The sequence below is a fragment of the Haliotis asinina genome, chromosome 5 (genome assembly GCF_037392515.1).
Source record: "Haliotis asinina isolate JCU_RB_2024 chromosome 5, JCU_Hal_asi_v2, whole genome shotgun sequence".
Taxonomy (NCBI): domain Eukaryota; kingdom Metazoa; phylum Mollusca; class Gastropoda; order Lepetellida; family Haliotidae; genus Haliotis; species Haliotis asinina.
Genome location: NC_090284.1, coordinates 65590967 through 65614434, shown reverse-complemented (window position 1 = coordinate 65614434; position 23468 = coordinate 65590967). Strand labels below are relative to the sequence as shown.

The 23468-nt window shown below is 38.8% G+C and overlaps 4 protein-coding genes across 4 annotated transcripts in view; 3 read left to right on the top strand and 1 right to left on the bottom strand.

Annotated features, from left to right (window-relative positions):
* Positions 1-7178, top strand: part of LOC137283975 (uncharacterized protein PF3D7_1120000-like) — a 36169-nt gene extending 28991 nt beyond the window's left edge. Inside the window, exons 14-15 of the mRNA XM_067815642.1 lie at positions 6458-6477; positions 7094-7178. Coding sequence (XP_067671743.1) covers positions 6458-6477; positions 7094-7178 — 105 coding nt within the window. The remainder of the gene's footprint in view (positions 1-6457; positions 6478-7093) is intronic.
* An 878-nt stretch (positions 7179-8056) lies between these two features.
* LOC137283974 (ras-related protein Rap-2b-like) lies at positions 8057-8716 on the top strand. Its single transcript, XM_067815641.1, has one exon. It carries the CDS (start codon positions 8057-8059, stop codon positions 8714-8716), a length of 660 nt encoding a protein of 219 aa, XP_067671742.1.
* Positions 8717-17228: 8512 nt separating this feature from the next.
* Positions 17229-20469, bottom strand: LOC137283781 (protein FAM241B-like). The gene is made up of 2 exons (XM_067815463.1): positions 20142-20469; positions 17229-18659 (listed from the first exon to the last, which is right to left on the bottom strand). The coding sequence occupies exons 1-2, from the start codon at positions 20244-20246 to the stop codon at positions 18318-18320; spliced, it is 447 nt and encodes a 148-aa protein (XP_067671564.1). The 5' UTR covers positions 20247-20469; the 3' UTR covers positions 17229-18317.
* An 825-nt stretch (positions 20470-21294) lies between these two features.
* The window catches only part of LOC137285077 (annexin-B12-like), a 38092-nt gene continuing 35918 nt past the window's right edge, over positions 21295-23468 (top strand). Inside the window, exon 1 of the mRNA XM_067817284.1 lies at positions 21295-21357. The gene's annotated coding sequence lies outside the window, so the exon portion shown is untranslated. The remainder of the gene's footprint in view (positions 21358-23468) is intronic.

Below are 23468 nucleotides of genomic sequence, written 5' to 3'. Positions count from 1 at the left end.
AACCAACTGTTGGGGAAAAACAGGAGCAACAATCCTACAAAGCAGAATTGCTTCAGGATATCTGACAGAAGCACACATGATAGTGAACAAATACTGATTACCAGACTTAGTCTTAGGTAGTGGACCAACACAATCAATAATAACTCTACTGAAAGGTTCCTCAAAAGCCGGTATAGGTTTCAAGGGAGCGGATGGAATTTTCTGATTTGGTTTTCCATCAATTTGGCATGCATGACAGGTCTTACAAAATTCAGCCACATCTTGTCTCAAACTGGGCCAAAAGAAATGTGCTAAAATTCTCTCACAAGTTTTGTTTACACCCAAATGACCTGCCATGGGACTTTCATGTGCCAATGAAAGTACATGTTTTCAAAATAATTTCAGTGCCACAATTTCATAGAACAATTTCCATTCATCAGGAACATCCGGCGGCCAATATTTCCTCATCAGAACTCCATCCCTATTGTAGTAACAAACTGGAACCTTGCTAAACTCCTCAAAAGAAATGGCCTTACTAGCCAACTTCTGCACTTCAACATCCTCACCCTCTGCACTAATGGGCTGCTCTCTGGAAAGAATGTGTTCGCCATCTGACTTATCAGACTTAATCAAGAAGCCTGAAGAGTTACTACTCTTTGAAGATAAGTTATCTGTCTTTACCTCACACAAAGACTGATCCATAAATGTACCTGACAAATCATAAATGGTATCATTCTGCAAAGAAGTCTTGGAAGAAATGCTTTTCGACACTGAACGAGTCACTGCACAAGAAGGGAAAATACCCGAAATTCATCCTCCAACTTTTCTGTACTAACCGAACTCTCCAGGACATCAGTGACAATAGGATCAGCACCAACTTTGGCCTTCATAAGATCATTACCAATCAACAAGTCGACACACGGAAAGTGGGAGAGAGTCAAGAACACCAAATTTCACCTCACCTGAAATCAGATCTGAAGTCAAATTCACACTGGTAGTCTTAGGCTTAGACTGAAAAGTATGTGACTGCTTGCCACTAGGATTTGAACATGTTCTAACACCACTGTAACATGTATGTCCTGAAGTCTTAACCGGGGACTTTGCATTACTTAAAGGAGACTTAAAAGAAGTCAACTTGAAACAATAATCATCTGCCAACATTGCTGCCTTATGTAAGTCATTAACCATTTGTTCATCCAAATAAGTCTTAAGGTCAAAATGAGCAAACTGCTTGAAATCTTCCATCAACACTAACTTGTCTCCAATCATCAAAATCTGTGACTCCTTAGACCCACACCACCTGTCAAACAATGTATCCTTTTCGCTAGCAAACTCTACAAAAGTCTCATTGTCCCTTTTATGAGCATTTCCGAATTTCTGACGATAAGTCTCAGGCACTAACCCATAAGGTTTCAAAAGTGTACTCTTGACAAGATCATAATCTGAGATTTGTTGTACTGAAAAGGCTGAATAAGCATCCTGAGCTTTACCATTCAAAACAGTTTGCAGGAACATAGTCCATGACTCCCTAGGTCACTTGAGATTTTCAGCAACTTTCTCAAAATGTAGACAATATTTGTCTACTTCTTTCTCATTAAAAGGGGGTGCAAGCCTAGCATGTCTTGCAATGTCAAATGAGGAAGAATCTAGGGGCTGAGAACGGTTTTCCAGTTTTTTCAACATAATTTCTCTGTCAATTGCCATTTTTTTCAGTTCTATTTCTCTCGCTATTTCTTTGTCCATCTCAAACTTTTTCAAATCTCAGAGTCAGGGGACAATACAAACTTCTCAAGTTCAAACACCATTTTGCTTTCTCCAGAAAAGGATTGTGGCAAAATTGCAGAAATTTGAAATAAATTTCGCAAATGCTCTCAAATGTCAAATGAATACTATCCCGGACGAGCCCCCAATTTTGTTACGGTTAAGAATTTGTGGTGACAAACGATGTAAGAAACCCTCAGTGAACCAGCAAAACAGAACAAAGACAAGTAAAAAACATTCAAATGTTATTATTAGGTATACAAAGTCATGTGTCAATTTCACAATACCGATTTCACATAAAATACATGTGAGACAAAATCTAAGGCAATGGGTCACAAAATATAACATAGCAAACTCCTCAGAGTCTTAGTGCGAGAGAAAGAGTCATGCAGAATGTATCACAGCGATTGGTCTGACAGCGGTTAATGTACATCCAACGTTGACAGCGACTTATGATGCTACTCCTGTGATGTGTCCGTCTTAACACGGCAACTAGCCTTTCTATATACTTTCAGTCATTTCCCGATAGTTCGAGCAAATACGACCATCGCCACTAACGTGGAGAAATCTAGAATAACCTCCCGGAAGTAACATAAAGAAAGTGAAGGGCAGATAATTTACACTAAATCTGCTGCCAAAATCCTTAAAATGCTGACCTTCTATTATACGAAATGTGATCCATCATAATTATTATTCAAAACACTAAACGTTGTGACCCAACAATGATAATTACTTAATTAATAACAAAATATACAGAAAATACATACTCGTAACAATATTTTCAAAACTGAAATTTAACTACGCTCTTAAAACAATGTCTCATATGACATGGTGAAAATGCCACTACCTGCTTCCTCAGGTCAAGAAAACTAGGGATCATTTCACAGAGTCAGGTTCATGTTTAAAATTTAACATTGTCTTACATGATGAAAACGTGACACAATGAAAGTATGTTTCAAATTATTGACTTTGTTGGTCTTTCTTTTCTTCTCATACAAGCAGGAGACGATCCCCTACTGCGAACGACAGACAGATAATCCCGTGAGTGAAGGCAAAGAGTTAGTGCAAGAGTACAAAGAGTACAGTTACTCTGCAGATCAAGTCCCGGATTCTAAATGTGCAAATGAAACACATTATGAGACTTCAAATACTGAATACCAAATGGCGAATGCGGAATCTGCAAAAGGAAAAAAAGACGAATTTGAGAAAAAAACACATTCAGAACAGGGATACAAATTCCGAATATTAAAAAAAAACATTCAGATTCGCGAGATTCAAATCCCAAAACCCGAATGTTAAAAGAAATAATGAATATTGACATTGTTCGTCTTTCTTCGATCATCATCGAGGGTTGACGCGTGCAACCATGGAAGAGCTTCAGTACCGTGCGACAGTCTCCGATGGTGCAGGGCATCGTTGAGCTCAGATAAGTTTGACAGATGATGGTACAGAATATTTATGTATACCTGAAGTGTGCTTCTCACTATATGTTTAATCATCTCTTGTTTTCCCAGAATAACCGCATTTGAGGTTTCTGTTTTACAGGGACAGGTTATTCTTTTGGCTAGAAAGACCTCTTCCCAGGTTTTACTTTGTGCAAGTATCTTTTTTCACAACTCTGTATGAACATCAACATTCAAGTGATATATGAGTGTTTGAAATCAACTGAAAAATCGTTCAAGATTAAGCTCAAACTTCAACCTTCAACATTGGAAACGCAACTAGCAGATCTGTAGACAGACGTGGACTTAAGTTATCATCTATTTATAGTTTATGCTTCAGGTATTGCTATGTAGCGTCATTAAATGATCATCTGCATTGCAATTATACATCATTGACTTTATATATGTCAGACAAAACACTTTCGGTTTTGGTAGACAATGTAAAACCATCGTGGCCGCCCGTCTGGATCCACAACATAACGATAGAAACAGGACGCCGGTACAACAATCTGGGAGAAAAAAGGCTCTGCAGACTTTGCGATTCTCCGACTGTTGTGGACGAATTCCACCACCTTTTCAGATGTGACGCTCCTCTCCAGCAGCGGACGATGCACGTTTCTATAAATGGCCTAACCTGTTTAAACTTAAACGGTTATTTTCAATAAAGAAAACAAAACATTTGAAAAACTTAGGTAAATTCCTTACTGCCTTGTCAAATGAACTGAAATTGTAAAGGAAGTGTGATAATAAGAATTTATCTACCTGTTTTAGTACCCCTACACATTGATTGTGTATTTAGCTTAAATTGTATTTAATTATATTCTCATGTACCACCGTGGGTGTTTTTTTTAGAGAATAAAATTTACTGTCCAGTCGTTCAGGAGTTCAGTGTAGAATGATCCTCGTGTTTCCCTGTTCATGGTTTTATTATGGCCTTTGCGTTGTGTACTTTTATTGAGTAATTAAAAAGTAAGGAAAATAGGCAAATCAAATAATACTGGAGAAAAGTAGCTCTATCTGTGCAGTATTTCACAGGGAACTTTTCCACTAGCACCGTTTGCCACTAGATTCTTGAATTTTGACTGTCGTTTTTGAAGCTGGTGAATGCTAGTACAGCATACTCTCTCCCTCACTGAAAAAATGTGACAGAGTCACATACTGAATATCTCATGACTTGTCATTTGATTTCTATATCAACAACAGAACGTTTCTAGCCTCATCTAACATGAATTTCAGATGTTGTTGACGAGCTATTGTAAACAACATCAACAGTAGCTATGTTTCTGTTTCGTCATTGGGATGTGTCACCAACAACCGTATATCAGCCCAGGTGCGATATCTTGATGTCCTGATGCAATAATATTTATCAAGGATGCTACCCAAGTTGAACAATATCTAATGACTTATCAGTTGATGTAGGTATAAAGGACACAACGTTTTCATTCTCACCCACCACTGTATTCAGATGTTGTTGACCGGCTGTGTCTTCCCTATTAAACAGCAGATCCGTCCGGGATACTATAGGCCTTCAGCAACCCACGTTTGCCATAAACGACGGCTATGCTTGTCGTAAGAGGCGACTAACGGGATCGGGTGTCAGGCTCGCTGACTTGGCTGGCTGACACATGGTTCCCACTTGCGCAGATAGAAGCTCCTGCTGTTGATCACTGGATTGTCTGGTCCAGACACGATTATTTACAGACCGCAGCCATAGAGCTGGAATATTGCAGCTTTCTGCATTACCCAGAAGTTAATTTCAGAAGGACTGTGAATCCAGGTACCCTCCTGATCTGCAGCCAAACCAAGGGCACCGAAAACAATGAGCAACACACCAGCACAACTGCCAAATGAAAGCAAAGACAAGTCAAGTCCAAATGCCATGCCAATACTATTAGAAAAGGACTCAACAAGAAGAAGATGTTCTTTCAAATTGGCATCTCCTTTGGCACGTGGCTCGATGTCATCCATGTAAAGGAGATGAGTAAGTGACTTTGGGGATCTGTGCGTAGAAGGCCCGAGATGGTAAGTACCTACAAGAAGACTCTTACCCCTCTCGTACGCCATCATTGCCAAGAACCGTGGCAAACCAATCAACCAGCGCGTAATAAAACGCATTTCAAATCATGAAAATGGCGCAACCGTTGAACTTTGAAACCTCGTTAAGGCTAAATAAGTAAGTGAAATGTTTCTCGTACATCGGCGCGTCACTTTTATTTATGCGCGTAACATTTTTTATTGCGCGTAACATAATTTTGACTTGGCCGCGACCCGATCATATGTTTGTCCATCATAATAATGAATGTCTGTAAGAACGAGTGTCACGGAATCTACAACCCACTAGCAAGTGCTAAACCTCCCAAGTTGTATTTCTGAGAGAAAAAAATAAAGCTATGTTCCTGCCTCGTCACTTCTTCTTCAATGAAAAATTATAAATATACACCTACTGCCCTCGTCACTTTTGAAAAAAAATGTCCCCGAGAAATATTTAATTTTTTATGCAGCCTAAGCTATACAAAGCGCAATTTAAACATGAGCTTTCAGCTAAAGGATGAACAACTGTCAACACTGAAACATACATGTATTTGCAACGGGAATGAACGTATTGCTGTTTTGCTCACGGGATGTATGATATTCTAAGAGCCATGTTTAAAAATTTAGAGTTATCTTTTCTTGAAAATAGTACTAGACTATTTTGATCTCCATGACCGTTTGCGCTTACACAGGACCCAGTCGTAAACATGCCGAAATGTCTCAAGCTGAGTAGCCCTGCGAGTCATTAATTACCTGAGTAAATCAAGTAATTGCTGAGGGAGGTCAATACACTGAAGAGACTTCAGAATTGATTCATGGGGGACAGAGTCGTGTGCTTTTTTGGGAGTCAATCCAGCACATGGAGGGGTTGGGTTGACCTGGCACCCTTAACATCCTTTTCTTGCCCCCTTATACACTCTGTAAATGATATCAATGGACGTGAAGGAAGATGACACAGGTTTGTCGAACACCTGGGTGGGGGTGGAGAGGGAGGGTGTGTGTGAGAGAGACAGAGAGATTGCAATCTATTTTTCTATCTTGTTATAGTAAGTATCATAGTTAAAGATGCACACTCATTCTGCTGTATGTACGTTGCCAAGTAAATGCCAAACAAAATTGTTACTACCATCGGTATGGATTGTTTTCAGTTATCTCGGAGGCTATAACATCTTTTCCAGTTTACTGTCAGCTTTCATCCCAAGGCACTCTTACTTGAAACAGTTGACATACTTGTATAATTTCAGAGCCAGGGCAATGGTCAAAGGTAAATAAATACACTTAGTATTTTGCAACATCAGCAAAACGTTTGACCGAATGGGGCACAAAATACTCGTGCTTAAGTTCAAATGTTGCGGAATTGATGGTTCACTATAACAATCGTTCAAAAGTTATTTAGAATATCGATTCCAGAGAGTAGTCATAAATGGCTGTTCCTGGTAAAAGCTGGCGTCCCATGAGGTTCTTTTCTAGGACCACTTCTCTCTTTGTTCTATATAAATAATTGTTGACGGCATGGCAACAATATACGATTATTTGCTGATGATGATTTGCAAATTATTGCCAGTCGTACTGTTCAGTATTACAATTCATTTCTACAGGTCGCTGTAAATTTATGGAATGCTTTACTGCAAAATGTAATAAATCTCGTACATACATCAATGGTTTCGAATCTGCCTGACGTCCCAGAGTTAAACATATTCATTTCGATCCAAATATCAATTCAAGACTTTTTGAAATGCTCCAATGAAGCGATCTCAACGATGACAAGTACAACAGATATATATCACAGAGAGGAGATTGGTTGTGTGGCCACCCTGCTGAAGATGCAGTCATTATTTCTTTTTATGAAGCTTTATGGTTCAACTTCTTTATTATTCAAGGCCACAACGTTTCGAGACAGTTCGTAGTCTCTTCTTCTTCACCTCACCTGAAGAAGAGACTAGGAACTGTCTCGAAACGTTGTGACCTTGTATAATAAAGAATCTGAACTATAACGCATATACCTTCTAAATGCCTTTGAAACAACCAAAATTTCTTTGAAAGTTTCAGATTTGATAAATTTGGTTTTAACAAAGGGTTTTCATTAGAAACAGTCTTATATGGAACATCTTCCATAAACTCATCTATGTATAATTGAAACTGGGCGTTATAACTGAGCAAATCATATACTACAACCTATAATTCTCAGAGCTACACTACTACGGATCCAAATGCCATAGATGTATATAACCATCATAATCTTAATCGTCCGACCACACGTCATAACGTCTATTTTCATTTGATATCATCTTGTCAAGATACTGCTTCATATATCTATGTACATTGGAGCGGTCTTCATACAAGCTATTTTGAGCTTGTTGACCAGTTCAGTTTATGAAAATTCTGTTGTTGCTGAAATAAATATGTTTCAACTTAATGCCGAATACCAAGTGCCCAGTCTGTAAGAGAATACCAACATACAATCCTGTTCGGGATTCCAATTCCGAAACCGAACACAAAATTCAGATTCGGGATTCGAATCTACAAACCATTTCTAACTTCATGTTGCTGGGAAGTATCGCTATGAAGGTTTCTCCTCAGTAGAGGACAAAATGATGATGGTTTACCTGAACAACAGACAGAAATAACTATTTCCATTCTGTTTCTTCTCGTCACTAGGAGCAACCCTAACAGTTAGACAAAATTTATTCGCTCATTTATTGAAGTCTCACATGGAAGAAAACGTGAAATCACTGTCGCTAAGGTGTCATCATGACGTGCATGCCCTGAGTCCATATAAAGCGTCAATGCTCTGTGCAAATTCAGAGGGAGGAAACTCGACCATCAACGCGAGCTCATTCACCATGGCTACTTGGAAGAATGGTACAGCAAAGCCCCGCTCCACGTCCCTCCGTCATGGTAAGAAGAAAGATGAACTGAAAATTGTTGTCTTGGGTGGAGAAGGAGTGGGAAAGACCACACTGATATCTCAGTTTCTTGGTGGTGAGTTTCTTGAAAAATACAAAGGCACTTTTGAAACCATATACTCATGCCAATTAAAAGACAAAGGTATGCGCTACAGTTTGGACATTGTGGACATCACCAAAGGTGACTCCGTCCCTTCTTTGAGACAAATGGCCATTGAGGACGGTGAAGCTTTCATACTGATGTATTCCGTTGTGGACAAAGATTCCTTTGAACAGCTGTACAAACTCAGGGATCTGATTCTGGAGCTGAAGGGTGAGCAGAAAGTTCCAATATTTATTGTTGCCAATAAGCTGGACATGGATGCTGAAAGGAAGACTCCCATATGGCAAGTCGCCGATGCTGTGGCTACCATTGACTGGGAACATAGGTACATGGAATTATCCACGTCAGACAAGGAACAGGTTGACAGCCTATTTCGTCAGCTGATCAGACAGGCACATACTATTTACAAGGACAAATTTAGTCAGCCACCGCGAAGGATGACCTTTCCAATGTCTTTACTGACCAGCATCAAGAAAAAGATGTCAACTAAGTAACACAGGGAATACGTCTCCGAGTTGGAATTGATACCACCTTTAACAGTAGTCCAGTCATATACAACGTCGTGTCATATTGACATTGGGAAAACATGCAGGTCTCGGACGTTTACCATTTTGGTGAAACTCACAAAAACAGGTGTGGGGTTAACAAACCTCGAAACATAATCGTGCTAAACAGAAATTAAACACCTGCCCAACAAAGAGAACTGTTACGCCTTAATCCTTTCGTTCAAATTGCAGTATACGCATATGTCGTCTCTGCTGAACACTTTACGGAAGCAAACAATGGGTTACCAATTCTTGGAACGGGCGCCATGAACATTATTATTCTTGTTATTTGCAGTTTGAATTGCCTGCCCAGGGGTGCAACCCAACACAGAGAACTGTGAAGCCTTAGAACTTTCGACCAAATTACAATAGACGCTTGTGTCTGCTGGCCACTTTATGAAAGTTAAGAAAACATTGAGTCACCAATTCTTTGAATGGACGTCATAATCATGTACCAGCAGTGTGTATTATTGTATAAGGTGGATCCAGGTAGCAGTAGGCTGATTCTTAACGGCTTCCTTACACATACACACAAATATGAAACAGGAAAGAGGGTCGTAAGGTGAGCGTGTTTCGGCAGTTTAGTAATTTTATCTCAAATATTTATGCACCGTTCATAACAAAAGATCTGACTATTTCCGTAACATCGAAATTCAATGACTGTGTGGTGACATAGCCCTGCCTAGCTGAGTGAAGTTACAGTTCTTTACAAGTCGTCCTATTTCCGTGACGTCAGAACATCAAACTGTGAACTGTGGTTGTTGTTAAGGATGTCTCGTCATGTTGTGAAAATACGCTGACGTCACTGTTGTAACAATAAATGCGTTAGATGTATGCCTTGCACCGTCGTATTGTTTGTGCACAATGTGTAATTTCTGTGTATGAATAAACGTATGAAAACACCTTACAATTACCTTACTTGTTCAGTCGAGCTGGAGATCCGCTTGGTTTAAGCAGTGTCCTTGTGATACTCTGTGGTGGATGGGGAGCTCGGGTGATGAACCAATAATTACTAACCATGGAATACCAAACACCTACCAAAAAGACAATACGTTCACTTGACATTGATCCTGATAATACTGAACACAGATCCACTAAATCAATTGACTACTGGCCACGCTTTATCGTAATCGTGGTATCAAAGGGAATACAAGGAACTGCGGGTGAAGTCAAACTCTTGCGTTCAGGTGCTCTACTTGTTATCCCCCAGTCATGTAATGCGGGGGGATATAGTCCACGCCTTGTCCGTCCGTCCGTAATCATTTTGTTTCCGGAGCATAACTCTGAAACCGTTCAATATTTTTAGACCAAACTTGATAGATACAATGATCTCAACCCATAGTTGTGCCTTTTGCTATTTACAGAGTTTTGGCATTTTTATTTTTATTTATTTAATTTTGTTTTTGTTTTTGTTTTTGTTTTTCCATGGAACATTTTGGTTTTAGTCTAATGGTGGGGCGGGCTTCGTTTCCGAAGCAGAACTCAAACACCGTTCAATATTTTTCTGCAAAACTTGGTAGATTTGTGTGGCAGACCCCAAAGTGGTGCCTTTTGCTATTTACAAGTGTTTGTTATGGATTCCATGGAAATGTTTCGGACTTTGTCTCAAAATGGAGGGCTGGGCTTCGTTTCCGGAGCAGAACTTAATAACCAGGTAGATATACCAGTCAGAAGCTGCAATGGTGCCTTTTGCTAGTTACAGGTTTTTATGATTTCTTAGTTTCTCGGTTTCCATGGAAACGATTTAGACTTTGTCTCAAAAGTGAGAGGTGTATTTCGTTTCCGGAGCAGAACTCAAATAATCTGTCAGTGTAACTTGGTATATATGTGTGGTAGACCCCAAAGTGGTGCCTTTTGCTATTTACAGGTTTTGTGATTTATTATTTTCTCAGTTTCCATGGAAACGTTTCGGACTTAGTCTCAAAATGGAGGGATGTGCTTCGTTTCTGGAACAGATCAGAACCTAAAGTGGTGCCTTTTGCTAGTTACAGGTTTTTGTGATTTCTTAGTTTCTCGGTTTCCATGGATGCGTTTTGTACTAAGTCTCAAAAGTGACAGGTGTGTTTTGTTTCCGGAGCAGAACTCAAAAACTTCTTTAATATCTGTCAGTGTTACTGGTTAGATATGTGTGGCAGACCCCAAAGTGGTGAGTTTTGGTATTTACAGGCTTTTGTGATTTATTGTTTTCTCGGTTTCAGTGGAAATGTTTCGGACTTCGTCTCAAAATGGAGGGCTGGGCTTTGTTTCCGGAGCAGAACTCAAAAAGCGTTCAATATTTTTCTGCAAAACTTGGTAGATATATCAGTCAGAACCTGTAGTGGTGCCTTTTTTCTCTCGGTTTCCATGGCAACGTTTTGGACCTAGTCCCAAAAGTGAGAGCTGTGTTTCATTTCCAGAGCAGAACTCAAAGACTTCTTAATATATGTTAGTAAAACATTTTAGATATGTGTGGCAGACCCCAAAGTGGTGCCTTTTGGTTTTTAAAGGTTTTTGTGATGTATTATTTTCTTGATTTCCATGGAAAGGTGTCGGACTATCGTCTCAAAATGGAGGGGTGGGCTTCGTTCCCAGATCACAACTCGAAAACCATTTCATATCTTTCAATAGATCTTGGCAGATATATGAGACAGATCTTGAAATTGTGACCTTGCTGGTTACAGATATATGGCATTTAATTTTTTCATGAATTCCATGGAAACAATTCAAACTTAGTCTAAAAAAATATGAGTAACTGTGAGATGATTTGTCCCTTCAAACATTTGGGGGCCGGGGAGATATGCCATCTTCTGATGACTCTTGTTGCATGTAGTAACCGGCAGCAAGCCACGAACCTGATGGCGGCTGAATCGTTTGTTAACATTCCTGTGTCGGTCTCAGCACACAGAACCTTGAACACCAGTAAAGGAGTAGTGCGGAGCCGTGATCACTTGTTTGCTGACATGACAAAATTCGATATCGTGTCAGAGATGAAGAATCAAAGTGTCACTTGTTTTAAGCGATTCACAACTGGTTGAAAAAATGAAAACCTTCAAACAAATACGTAACTGTTTTCCTTTTCGTGTGCTATTGCTCCAAAATCAATAAAGGCTGTGGATACTTATATTCCTAATCCTTTAAGATGCTTTAAAATGCAAAAGATACGGCCATGGTGTCAATACATGTCAATCTTCTGTTGCATGTGCTCACTGTAGTGAGAAAACTCACACGACGGATGACTGTAACAGCACTTTCAAAAAATGTACCCACTGCGAAGGAAATCACTCATCTTTCTCAAAGGAGTGTCCCATTTGGAAACACCAAGTGGAAATCAACAAAATAGAATTTACACGAAACATTACTTTTGCTGAAGCCAAAAAAATAACAAATCCAAATTTCTGAACTCACGGAAACTTACGCTACCGTATCTCGACCACCATCTGATACAGCCAAACTAATCAAAATGTCTATAAGCTGCCAAACCAACTGGACATGGATAAATACCGATTCCCCTCAGATTCTGTCATCTGAATTGTCCACTCAGACTGCAGAAGTACTTCCAGCGCCAACATTCATCTGTATCTAAGGCATCCTAATCTCACTCACAATCTAAATCTGATTCTCAAACAAATGTGAAAGACATTGCAAAACACCCGGTGAAAACAAGTACTGTGCCTTCACCAAAATGTCAAAGCCTCGAAAGGATCAACAATCAAAAACCGGCTGTTTAACAAATTTGGATCAGTGAAGGACATCGATGTGTCCGAAAACATCCCCCGCAGGGCACGTAGCATGTAGCCCCCTTGAAAGGCAAGGGGTAGATCTCCGATAAATCCCCCGAAGAAATAGTTTCTTCTACCATTCTACAGTGGATAATGTTAGTTATCATTTAATTGTTGCGTTTTTAAAAGAATTAGATTTTAATTATTAAATGAATTGTAAATAATTAAGTATTTTATTATTGGTAGTGTACATTAGTAACTGAGATTGTTAGTAGCTCTATCCTCAAAAGGGGTTGAAGTATTGTAAAATTATTGTCCTCCTGAGAGGGTACGTAAGTCCCGAAACATTCAAAGTAAATTTAAATTTACTAGGCTTTTATATAAACGTAGTATTCTTGTTGTTTTAATATTGACTGACATTTCCCACAATCTCCAGCAGCTGGTGGGATGGTGTAAATCCAGCTAGGGTCCATGTAGGTAGCAACAAAGGTACTGTAAGTCCACATGAAACAATTGCAGCAAACCAGAATTCGAACCCCCAGTCATGGGTTTATGGTATGTCCAGTACTTCAGAAGACCGTTCGTCCCATGATGAGAAGAAGAAGGAAATATGTATTAGGTTCTTGAGAGACAGGTAGAAGTTAGTATTCAGGAATAAGACCAATGTGGGACTGTGGCAACAGCTATGTAGGAGAGGCGGTGTCTTCTCATGAAGTCACCAGTAGGGTGAGCACTATTCGCACGAAGTCTCTAGCGAGTTTGCTTTGAAGTTTCTAATCCAAGCAGGATTAACGGATTAGGGATTAACGGATTAGTCATTTTGCCACTTGAACGACACACGTTAATGAGCTGAAATAGTGTTCACTTCATGTCACTGTAAATTAAATGACATATATTAGTGAACTCTGTTCAACAATTTTACAAGTATGTATAGAGGTTCCGACCACTTTCGTCACAAATCCAACCATGGCAAATGCGCAGCTAGAGGTCAAGATTGTCCTAACTTAGAGAGGCGGCAGTTATCTTTGTACGGGGGGTTTCATGTATAGAGTAAACAAAAGGAAACGTGATGAAACCTTAGTATGGAAGTGTACGACCTAGGATTGCCACATCACCGTGACCACCATCAGTGATATCCTCACCAGACCCTCCCAGAACCACAACCACCCACCAGTGGAGACGTCAAGGTGAGAGAGACCATGGAGACAGTAAAATTCAAGGCCACGATCAGACCTCTGCCACAGCAGTTCACCTGCTTAGTTTGAAAATGAATGCTAATGAAGATGTGTGAAACATATATGTGTCTGTGTATTACAAGTGTGTGATAAAATCCATATGCAGTTCTCAGTTATCCTTGTCAGTTCAAAATTGTATTTCAGACCATTGGAAGTGGTATAAAATGTCTGTCTGTTACTAAATAAAACGGTGTCTGTCGTATCTGTCGTACCCCAGTCACTTAATCTAATCCGGATTAGAAAATTTAATTTTAATGTGTCCAGTAATTGGAATGATTGACTATTTAGCGAAATTCGCACGAAGTCAACCAGTAGGGATTAGCGGTTTTCCAAGCTGGTGACCTTATGAGAATAAACCGGAGAGACATCCCGCTCCATTGGCATTAGACTCAAAGAGCACAAACCTTCGGTAGAGAAGTCAGATCTAAAATCAGCCCTTTATGAACACACTGTGAACAATCCGTCGCATTCCTTTAACTGGCAAACAACTATAATCATAGTACCGATCATCCATGAATGGCGACGACGCGAGAGTCTGTCAGCATCAAGAGGTTAGCACCACAGATGAACAGAGATGAGGATATTGTCTGGAAAATAATTAGGCCTCACTCATCGCCTATTATTCCACTGTAACAGCTGGTTATCTCCCATCTGACACCCACCTGACAGACACTGAACAAGACGGTTAATTAGGGTAAGACCTGCGGGTGTAATGGAACAGCCCACAGTCTAGGCAGTGGAGGACGCTGAGCTTGTATCGGGTTCGTTATGGACAAACTTGGCTTGGTCGTGTGTAAATAAAACTTTGTTGTTTATTTAAATGATAATCAGTTTACTCGAAATTGTTTTTACTATCAATTACTATTAACTAGACTTGTCAAGGTGTTTGTAATGATGTCAGTGTTGATAATCTGTTTACTCTTCTCGAAACTGTTTTTTCGATCAATTACTATTGAATGGACTTGACAAGGTGTTTGTAATGGTGTCAGTCTCATCATACACATTCTCGGATCTTTCACAAGCGTCAGCATGTCCTCTGTACAGACACCACACCAAGACCATGATAACGTTACCTACCACGCTCCTAGAAGTGGATTTGGAAGACCGTTGGACAGAGACAAGTGATGGACGTCGTTTCTTCCTTCTCTCTGCCCATGTGGGGAACCAAACCTGGGTCTTTGGTGTAACATGTGAATACCTTAACCACTTGCCTACTCCAACACCAGGAATCGGTTCATGAAGTAGCACCAGTGTCTCTGCCATTTAAAGGGGCACTGATGCGGAGCAATTTCCGTGGACTGGTGTAAACTTTTGTTATTGTTTTTCTCCCGTGAATACCCGGATGATATCCCAGAATTCGTGACTGGTTTGTGACCTCTGCCGCGCAGTCCGTATGCGCACTTGATAGTTTAATTATAGACAGATCAACTGAGGTGAAGTCATTTTTACTTCATTACAAATGTATTATGAAAACAAATGAAACACTTTGAAGGTTAATCATCTGCCAGTGGTAGAAATGGTAACAAAAACTATTAGGAAGGAAAATAACGAAGCCAATGTACGTGTCTATATTTCCTCTCATAACCCTAATTAGTTTACTGTCACATTTGTATGATTTTGAAAATTAATGAAAGAACACACGATCTGCTTATACTCATAGTAAATTTCTAACATGACAGCAACATATATACATTGTATAGATTGCCAATGTGGATCCTATTTCACACACATACGCGATCTAGTGTGTGTTTTCTGTGATATAGATTCTGCTGAATGCTACAACAAATAAATTAAAACAAAATGCAAATAATGAATGTAAAACAGACTAATTTTATAGCAACAATGTCAGGCTACTACCTCGTTCAGGAATGTATCCATCAATGGCCACGTAAAAGCAATCGTATTCCATTCATCTGCAGCTGGTAAATAATCCTGCTCTGTGTCGCGTGTCTTACACAACTGTCTAATTTGCGAAAAAGTAACACATCGTTTCACGTCTTTCCTTGGTGAAAACCTGATAGCCTTCTGATTGGTCACCCAAGATAGCACACCTGGCAACTAACTGTATGATGTCCGCTATTCTGAGTAATTTAGTTAACCAATAATGAACAATCAATCAATCAACGCAAGGGTGGTTAATTCTTTGAAGGGAGGATGTTGTTTTTACACTCGCACTTTACGAGAGGGTGTAGTCATCTACACACACTGCCTTTTGACAAATCCGCTAGAACATAAAAGTAATTAATCAATCAGTGTGTTATCGGTTAATCCTTTGATCGATGTTTGTTTTTGTAACTCAGCTGATAAACTCTCTTGCATCACTTACATGCACATATTACATAACATGCAATACATTTGCCATTACAGACCTTAATTTATAATGCTGAGTATTTACTCCAGACAGGAGAAATGCCAAAATGGGAACCTTTGTTGAGTAACCCAAGTGGTGTTACTACTAATTATACCTGTTATAAATTCATTAATTGACCATCCAGAGAATGATGACAAATATCACGTGTAGGTTTACACCATCAAACGCGAGTTGCAGCAAGGAAGATGTAATCTCTGTGTCGCATGCAGCCTGAAAACACTTAGGGGCCGAAACTGTTTTGAGGATACCAACGGAATTTCGTTACATAAGGAATACATACAGGCATTTGCTGTATACTTGGGTAAATAGGTGTAATAGGGGGGTTTTTTAACGTAAGAAAATTTTCAGATTTCTCTATCAAAGGCTTAGTCATCGTTTTTTTTGTTTACGAATTCAAATAAATCAACTGTGTGTTTTTATTATCATAAATAATAAACCATTGTAGCTACCATAGCTACCAAAATTTACGTATGAATTTCCTATCACAGCTGAACCAACACTCAAAACTACCTAAATATAAAGCTTTGCAGTGTTTCGGACTGAAACAAATGGCTTGCTACGTGCCTGTAGACATCATATTTTCATGTAACATGATTAAATATAGAGGTTAAAAACACAGAAATAGGATCAAACTGGATCAGTAGCTATACCATCCAAGCATCCGAAAAAAAAACTACACTGCTGGGATATTTTGTTACGATCAGACAAGGAATACCATGGATATTTTTAAATAATGGCATATGATGGGCATCCGGCCTCCTGACTGTTTAGGTAAAGAAATTCTGCTAATCTGGACAGGAGCCCAGTTCCTTTGTCCGTCACGGTCGAGGGAGTGGGCGCTGGCCAATTTGCAGTTTGGTTTCGTAATTAGACCGTTGGCGAGAAACATTATTCGCTCCGCATCAGTGCCCCTTTAATTACCATTCCACATCAGCAGACACTGTTTACCTGACCGAGAATTGAGTCTTCACAAAAAACAACACTGTACACTACTCTGGCTAAGAATCCCCACAAAATATACATTCAAGACTTCACTGAACCTGGAGGAACTCAAGTTCATGTTGGATTAAAATGGCTTCAATATTTTAAACTGTTCTCAAGACAACTTTCTTTGTCATTTTGGGAAGATGGGAGTAGTAAGAAAGAACAACAATATGTGCATGATAACTATTTTTAATACAGTGAGAGTGATATTACAGAAGTTGTTCATCCATATGTTATTATCCTTCCTGTTCTCAAGACATTTGCTGCACATGCTCTGAAGTATCAGACATGTTCAGTGGACCAAAGCATTATGAATACGAATGTTTCATCCAAAAGAAATTACAAAGACCAGTACTTGTAAGACTTAAACATAAACTTACATGATATGCCCTGAAACCATTTTTCTTAAGTAATTCATGTTCCGAGTTACAATTGTTAAACTATTCATGTATGTGCATGCAAATTGTATCTTTGCTACTACAAAAAAAATTAAAAACACTGACTGATCAGTGATTTATGAACTAACCACTGTCTTCTCTGCAAAATCTCTGTTTTGTTAAGTATCTACTACTCATGTGCTCCCCGTTAAAGTGCACAGGCATTACGAGAAAAAACTATTATCTGTTGTTGCAGTTCCGTGCACTTCCTGGGCTATCCTATTACCTAAAAGGGAGATGAGGAGTTGTTCTAACAATGTATGGTAGTATTGAGGTGTGGATGTCTTGTGACAAAACTATGATATGGACCAGTCCATATCAGTCCAACTGCAGTTAACTAATTCTGCATGTTCTGCGAATAATCATGACAGTCCATTCCAAAACCTTTTGGGATGACTCTTAGCATCCTTTACAATAGTAAATTTAAATGTTATGATATGAATTAAACTAATCTGGGCTTACAAGAGAGAACACACATTTACTTGGACTTGAGATTTGAAGTTTAAATCATGGACTTTGATAATACACCCCAATTGATCATGTTGAGCATTTTAAAGATGACAAAAAAATGATGGTATTACCATTCAAAATGGAGAAAAAAAGACAAACATCTTTGTGTGAAATCCATCTCTCCACTGGGCTGTACTGATGAAAACATTAGCCAAGTAAATACAATCATTGCTCACATCTACATTCAAATATAATTGGCATATAATTGCATAATGAATCAATATATTCTTAGTCTGCATATGTAAATATTGCATTATCATTCTGCATTTTATGAAAGTAATAAAACAATATTTCAATTTGACCCAAACTCATCTACTACCTGCCTAACCTCTGACCTGATCCCATTCCCCTGCCCTGTCCCTGACCTCCTCCACCCCCTTGTCCTCCCCCTCCCCCAAAAGCTCCCAATCCAGGAATGCCATTACTGGTGCTCATCTTAGCTACAAAGAACAACACAGCACCAAACAGCAGTCCCTTGACTCCAAGCAGGAGACCAGCCAGGCAGAATCCGACTGACACAATCGGCTCCACAGTCATCTGACCCAAGTTGAACCGAGGAATTCCCGCAGCTAGAAGTCTTTGGTTTAAGGAATCAAATATTGAAACTTGCTGACCATACATCCCTTGTTGAGCATCTTCATCATGGCGAACATAGCCCTGTGGACAGAAATCTAACCATTAAAGTTAGAAAAACAAGATGAAAATGAAACTTTTGTCTTATGAAAACATAATTATCTAAAAGAGGTGTGCCCGGTATTGTGGCCAGAATACCCCAGCTTTCTCCCAAACTTCTGTAAGCAAAATGAGTGGCCAACACAGTGAATCAGTCAAGTCATTTACTAGTATATTATTTTTTTTAGAACTTAGAAGGAAATACAAATGTTGTTCATTTCTTCATTTACTGTCAAGAAAATACTAAAATTTTCTCGTCTAAATGAACAAATTCCGAAAATAAGAAATTGGTCATTTTATGAAACTATGAAATTGGTAAACAATATCACAAAGGGAGACAACAGAAGTGGGCTTCACAGTTGTGGCAAATTGAACCTGGATCTTTGGCATTGCAAGCAAACACTTACCACTGTCCCCACCCCCAAATCCTAAGCGAATCAGCAGCTCTATCATGTCATAAATGTGACACATTTGTGACACTGGGAGAGCAAGAGAGAGAGAGAGAGAGAGAAAGAGAGAGAGAGAGGGGAGAGGGAGAGACTCAGTGGAAATCACAAAAACTTGGTGGTACAATTGGTGGTAATCCGGAGAACTTAGTGAGGTAAATGTGACAATCCATTTAACAAGTTACTTCTTAGGTCCATTCCATCTTTTACAAAGAGAGAAAATCTAAATATTACATCGACATCATTTGAGGATAAAATAGAAACAAACCCTATTCTACTCGTCTTAGATAGGAAGCACTCTGGTATATATTTAGTTTGTACTTCAGCATAATAAGGACATTTCGTCTTCTATAGCTGAGTTACATAATGCACAAATTCTTTGCTTTCTTTCAAGTGATATATTCCATCCTTAATAAATCATTAGTTTTGACAAGCCAAGTCTATATTTGATACATATATATATATTTCTTAGGTTACTATTTGTTAAAACAGATAGATATTTTTCTGGCTCTAATAAAGTTTTAAACATTTTGTACAGATCATAACGTGAACTGTTTTCCAAGTTAAGATTGCCACTGACACTGGGTCAAGGAAAGAAACCTTTCAAATTTTCCCACTAGTGGTCCTGTTTGTACTTCACTGGTCCGAAATAACATTTGCAGATTTTCTTGACTAGCAATACAAAATTCACTGTGACGTCCCTGATGTCATCAGTGATGAGCTTCTACTAGCCATGACGTTTAGCTAGCTGAACTACCTAGCCGGGAACTATATATATCATATATACTATATTATATCATCGTTAAAATTTAGGTGGGTGTTGGGGGATCCAACCGGAAGTCTTTCCATTTCCTTTACCATTATTATAAATATGAACTGTGCTCTTGTCAATGGATCAATCATGTCAATAGAACAAGGAGAAAGACTGGTGCAAAATGCAAACAGCCGTTCGCTCAGTCATTTTAGCCCTTACTCCACCTGTCATGCACTGTCTCAGTATTATGTGAAACAAACAATATACCTGTCTTGGCTGTTGCCTCGGAGAATTTCCTCCCCTGCTCGATGTCTGACTCGCCCTGGGGTCGTCATCAGGGACAATCTCACCATTACTTAAAATGCGAACCATTCCTGTGACGATTTCCGAGTAAGTGTCAATAACCTTTGCTCTAACGGGTTCTTTTGATATTCAGTGTTGGGCATCAAAACAACATCTGTCATTTAGTTACAAAACATATGATGTTCGGGAAACTGTAACGATGCTTTGCCTGACACGTCAGGAAATATTCAATAACGTGGCCATTTTGAAAGAAGTGCTTCCTGCTTCCGGTAATCAAAACGCGGTTTACTATAATCAGGAAAATCTAATTTTTACCACAAATTGTTTGTTTCAGTCGTATGAATATGATTACGACTAAAACATTTTTATTGTCAAAATGGTCAAAAAGACAACACGAAAAAAATCTCTGAATGAAAGCCAGTGTAGAAGTGGGTGGACTCTATCAGTTTCGATTTTCTAGTTAAAAACCTGAGTGCTTGAATTTATTGTAAATGTATGATTTAACATTCATGGTGATATATACATGTATAACTTACTAAATTACATAAATTGGTTGTTGTGGCGTTTTCCTAGTCCTCCTTTGATCTAAACTTTCTTATCACCTTCCAAGTCCCCTTAACTGATATTTTTGGAAGGAAACAGAAATGTCATCATTTTCTGTTGTAAAAATAACAAATGTATCTCTTCAAAGCAAGACAATTCCAACCCTGTAAAATTGTTTATTTTCTTAGATGTAACGGTTTGTGACGCATTTGCCGTCATTATTGACCTCATGTGTTATGGTGCGAAATTTACGGCTATCACTTGAGCTATTTTTTCATGTTTGTCAAAATGATTTAGTGTACATATATTAGGGACCGTTCATAATTTATCACTAGAGGGGCGATGAGGATTTTTATATTTTGTCTGTACAAATCTCGTAGTAAAAGTAACTTTAATGCTCATTAAACTATTATTATTGTAAACTGAAGTACTTTCTAAGCCAGTGTGTAGTTTGTTTTGGGACCGTTTTGACTTCGTCATTTATGTCCATTTTGGGAGCGGGCAAAGCTGGTCATTGTCAACATTTACATTCCACTGCCGTCCGGAGCAACGTCAAGTTAATTTTGGCCCGGCCCGGTTGTTTCCAATCCAAGAGGTTAAGGTTCTGTGTGGGTTGATTGAGCGAGTGGTTGTACAGGTATGGACTAGCTGGGTTATCACTTATTTTCACCACGCCTCTCTACGGCATTGTTTAGACACGTTGTAACCACTACATTCTCATCTATCCTGCTTCAAAACACATATTATTTGCAGCGATTGAATTAGGTAAGTAGAAAATCACACAGCGACATAACCAGCAACTGGAAATCGTGCCGTTCCACTTCCTAATTTGAACATGGCCTTGTGACTTGTCACTATAATGTCAGCGCTTGATCGACAGTCCAGAGTTTATTATTGCAGGTATATATATGAAATTATTAGCTACTATAGATTAAAAAGCTGTTATTTCTAGACAAAGTTTAGATTTATATGAGCGAATTGTTTGGCTAATGAAACTCCGGCCTAATCTTACGTTATGATCTAAGATGATTGTGGCCATGCTCTCGCTTATTAGTAACATCTTAGACACGTTTCACAAACAGTGGATTCTGGAAAAATAACGAAAATATCCAAATTGGTGGTTTGAAGTGCCATGAACTCTAAGGGTATATGCGTTAATGAAAGCGGAAAGAGTTACGCCCCTAATCCCCCCAGGTTGCTGAGTGTATGTTTAGGGTTAGGTATATATCTATATGCATGCATGTCAGTTTGTCATTTTGGCTTTTAATTGGGGTGGGTGTTACAGGCGGAACTCTTACCATGATAGGTTGCTGTTGAACCAAATTCACTATGTGATCAGTAGAGATTTTACACACTCAGGGTGTACCCCTGTATTGTGTTATAGGTGTACTGAGAGTTATATACACTGGACAAATAAGTAAGGGATATTGTTATTTCTATGATTGATATCTTATCATTGTGTCAATAAATACATATATCACTTTTAATTATTTCAAAATTTACATATCCCTATTTATTTTTGTCCAGTATATGAAGGGGTTCAGTTTACATCTGGTTTCATAGCCATTATTTACAATCAGAATCGCTGTTAGCAATGTAGGTCAACATTTTCAATATATGAACTAAAATATCGTTCATTTATATATTTTCTATGTGCATAATATTGTGTATCAATAGCATTTACACTGAAACATCATATCTGTCAAACTAGAGAATTTGTCAATCCATCAAATTCCCTCCTCTTCTGTTCTCTGTAATCACCAGAGTACTATATGAGCACAATAGCCTCCACAAACATTAGGAACTTTTGAATAGTCTAGTGGTTGAAGTGTTTGCCCTTCATATGAAGGGTCAGGTTCAATATCTGTGGTCAATGTGCACAATGTATGAACCTAGTTGTGAGTTCCCTTCTGTGATAACACCCGTGAAGATCTGGGTTAGAATTGGTCCTTGTTAACCCATGTATGTTGTAAAGAGACGACCAGGTGGTCAGGCTTGCTGACTCAGTTGACACATGTCATCGTATCCCAGTTGGGTAGATCAATGTTCGTGGTGTTGATTCCTGGATTGTCTGGTCCAGATCTGATTATTTACAGACCACGGCCATGAAGTTGGAACATTGCTGTGTGTGGCGTAAAACTAACTCATTCATTCACCTAACCCCTTCTCTGATAAATCATGAACATGGCTTGAAATGACATAAACCTAAACTTACTCATTTCACACATGTTTATGTAATATTCTGTTGCCCATCACTTTTGTACATCCTGCAGACTTTACACTCATTTGCTCTAGTTGAACATATTTCCCCCCTGAGCAGAGACTTTGAACCAGCTTGAATCTGAAATTACAAACTGATATCCTTTGTCCATGTTTTACGACTTGATATGAGTTTAGCCTGTTTTGAAGAGAATATATTTAGTTACAATTCAAAACACTTGAAAAATAGGAGTGATATTTCATGTTAAGAAGATATTTTAATGAGTGTTATGTCAATGTCACAGAAACATGTTAAATTTAGCATTAAATATAACACGTGGTGGATAAGAGTGTGATACTTCATTTCAGTCTGTACTGCAAGTAGTACAAGGACAAGCTATGTTATTCCCCAACATCTAAATAATGCCACTCAAAGAAGTATACTGTGAGTATAGTTACCGGTATACGTCAGACATGTAATGTTGTACGTCCATCTGGACACACATATTTTCTGTTTTCATTCTCAACATTTGTGCATACTGGATGTAC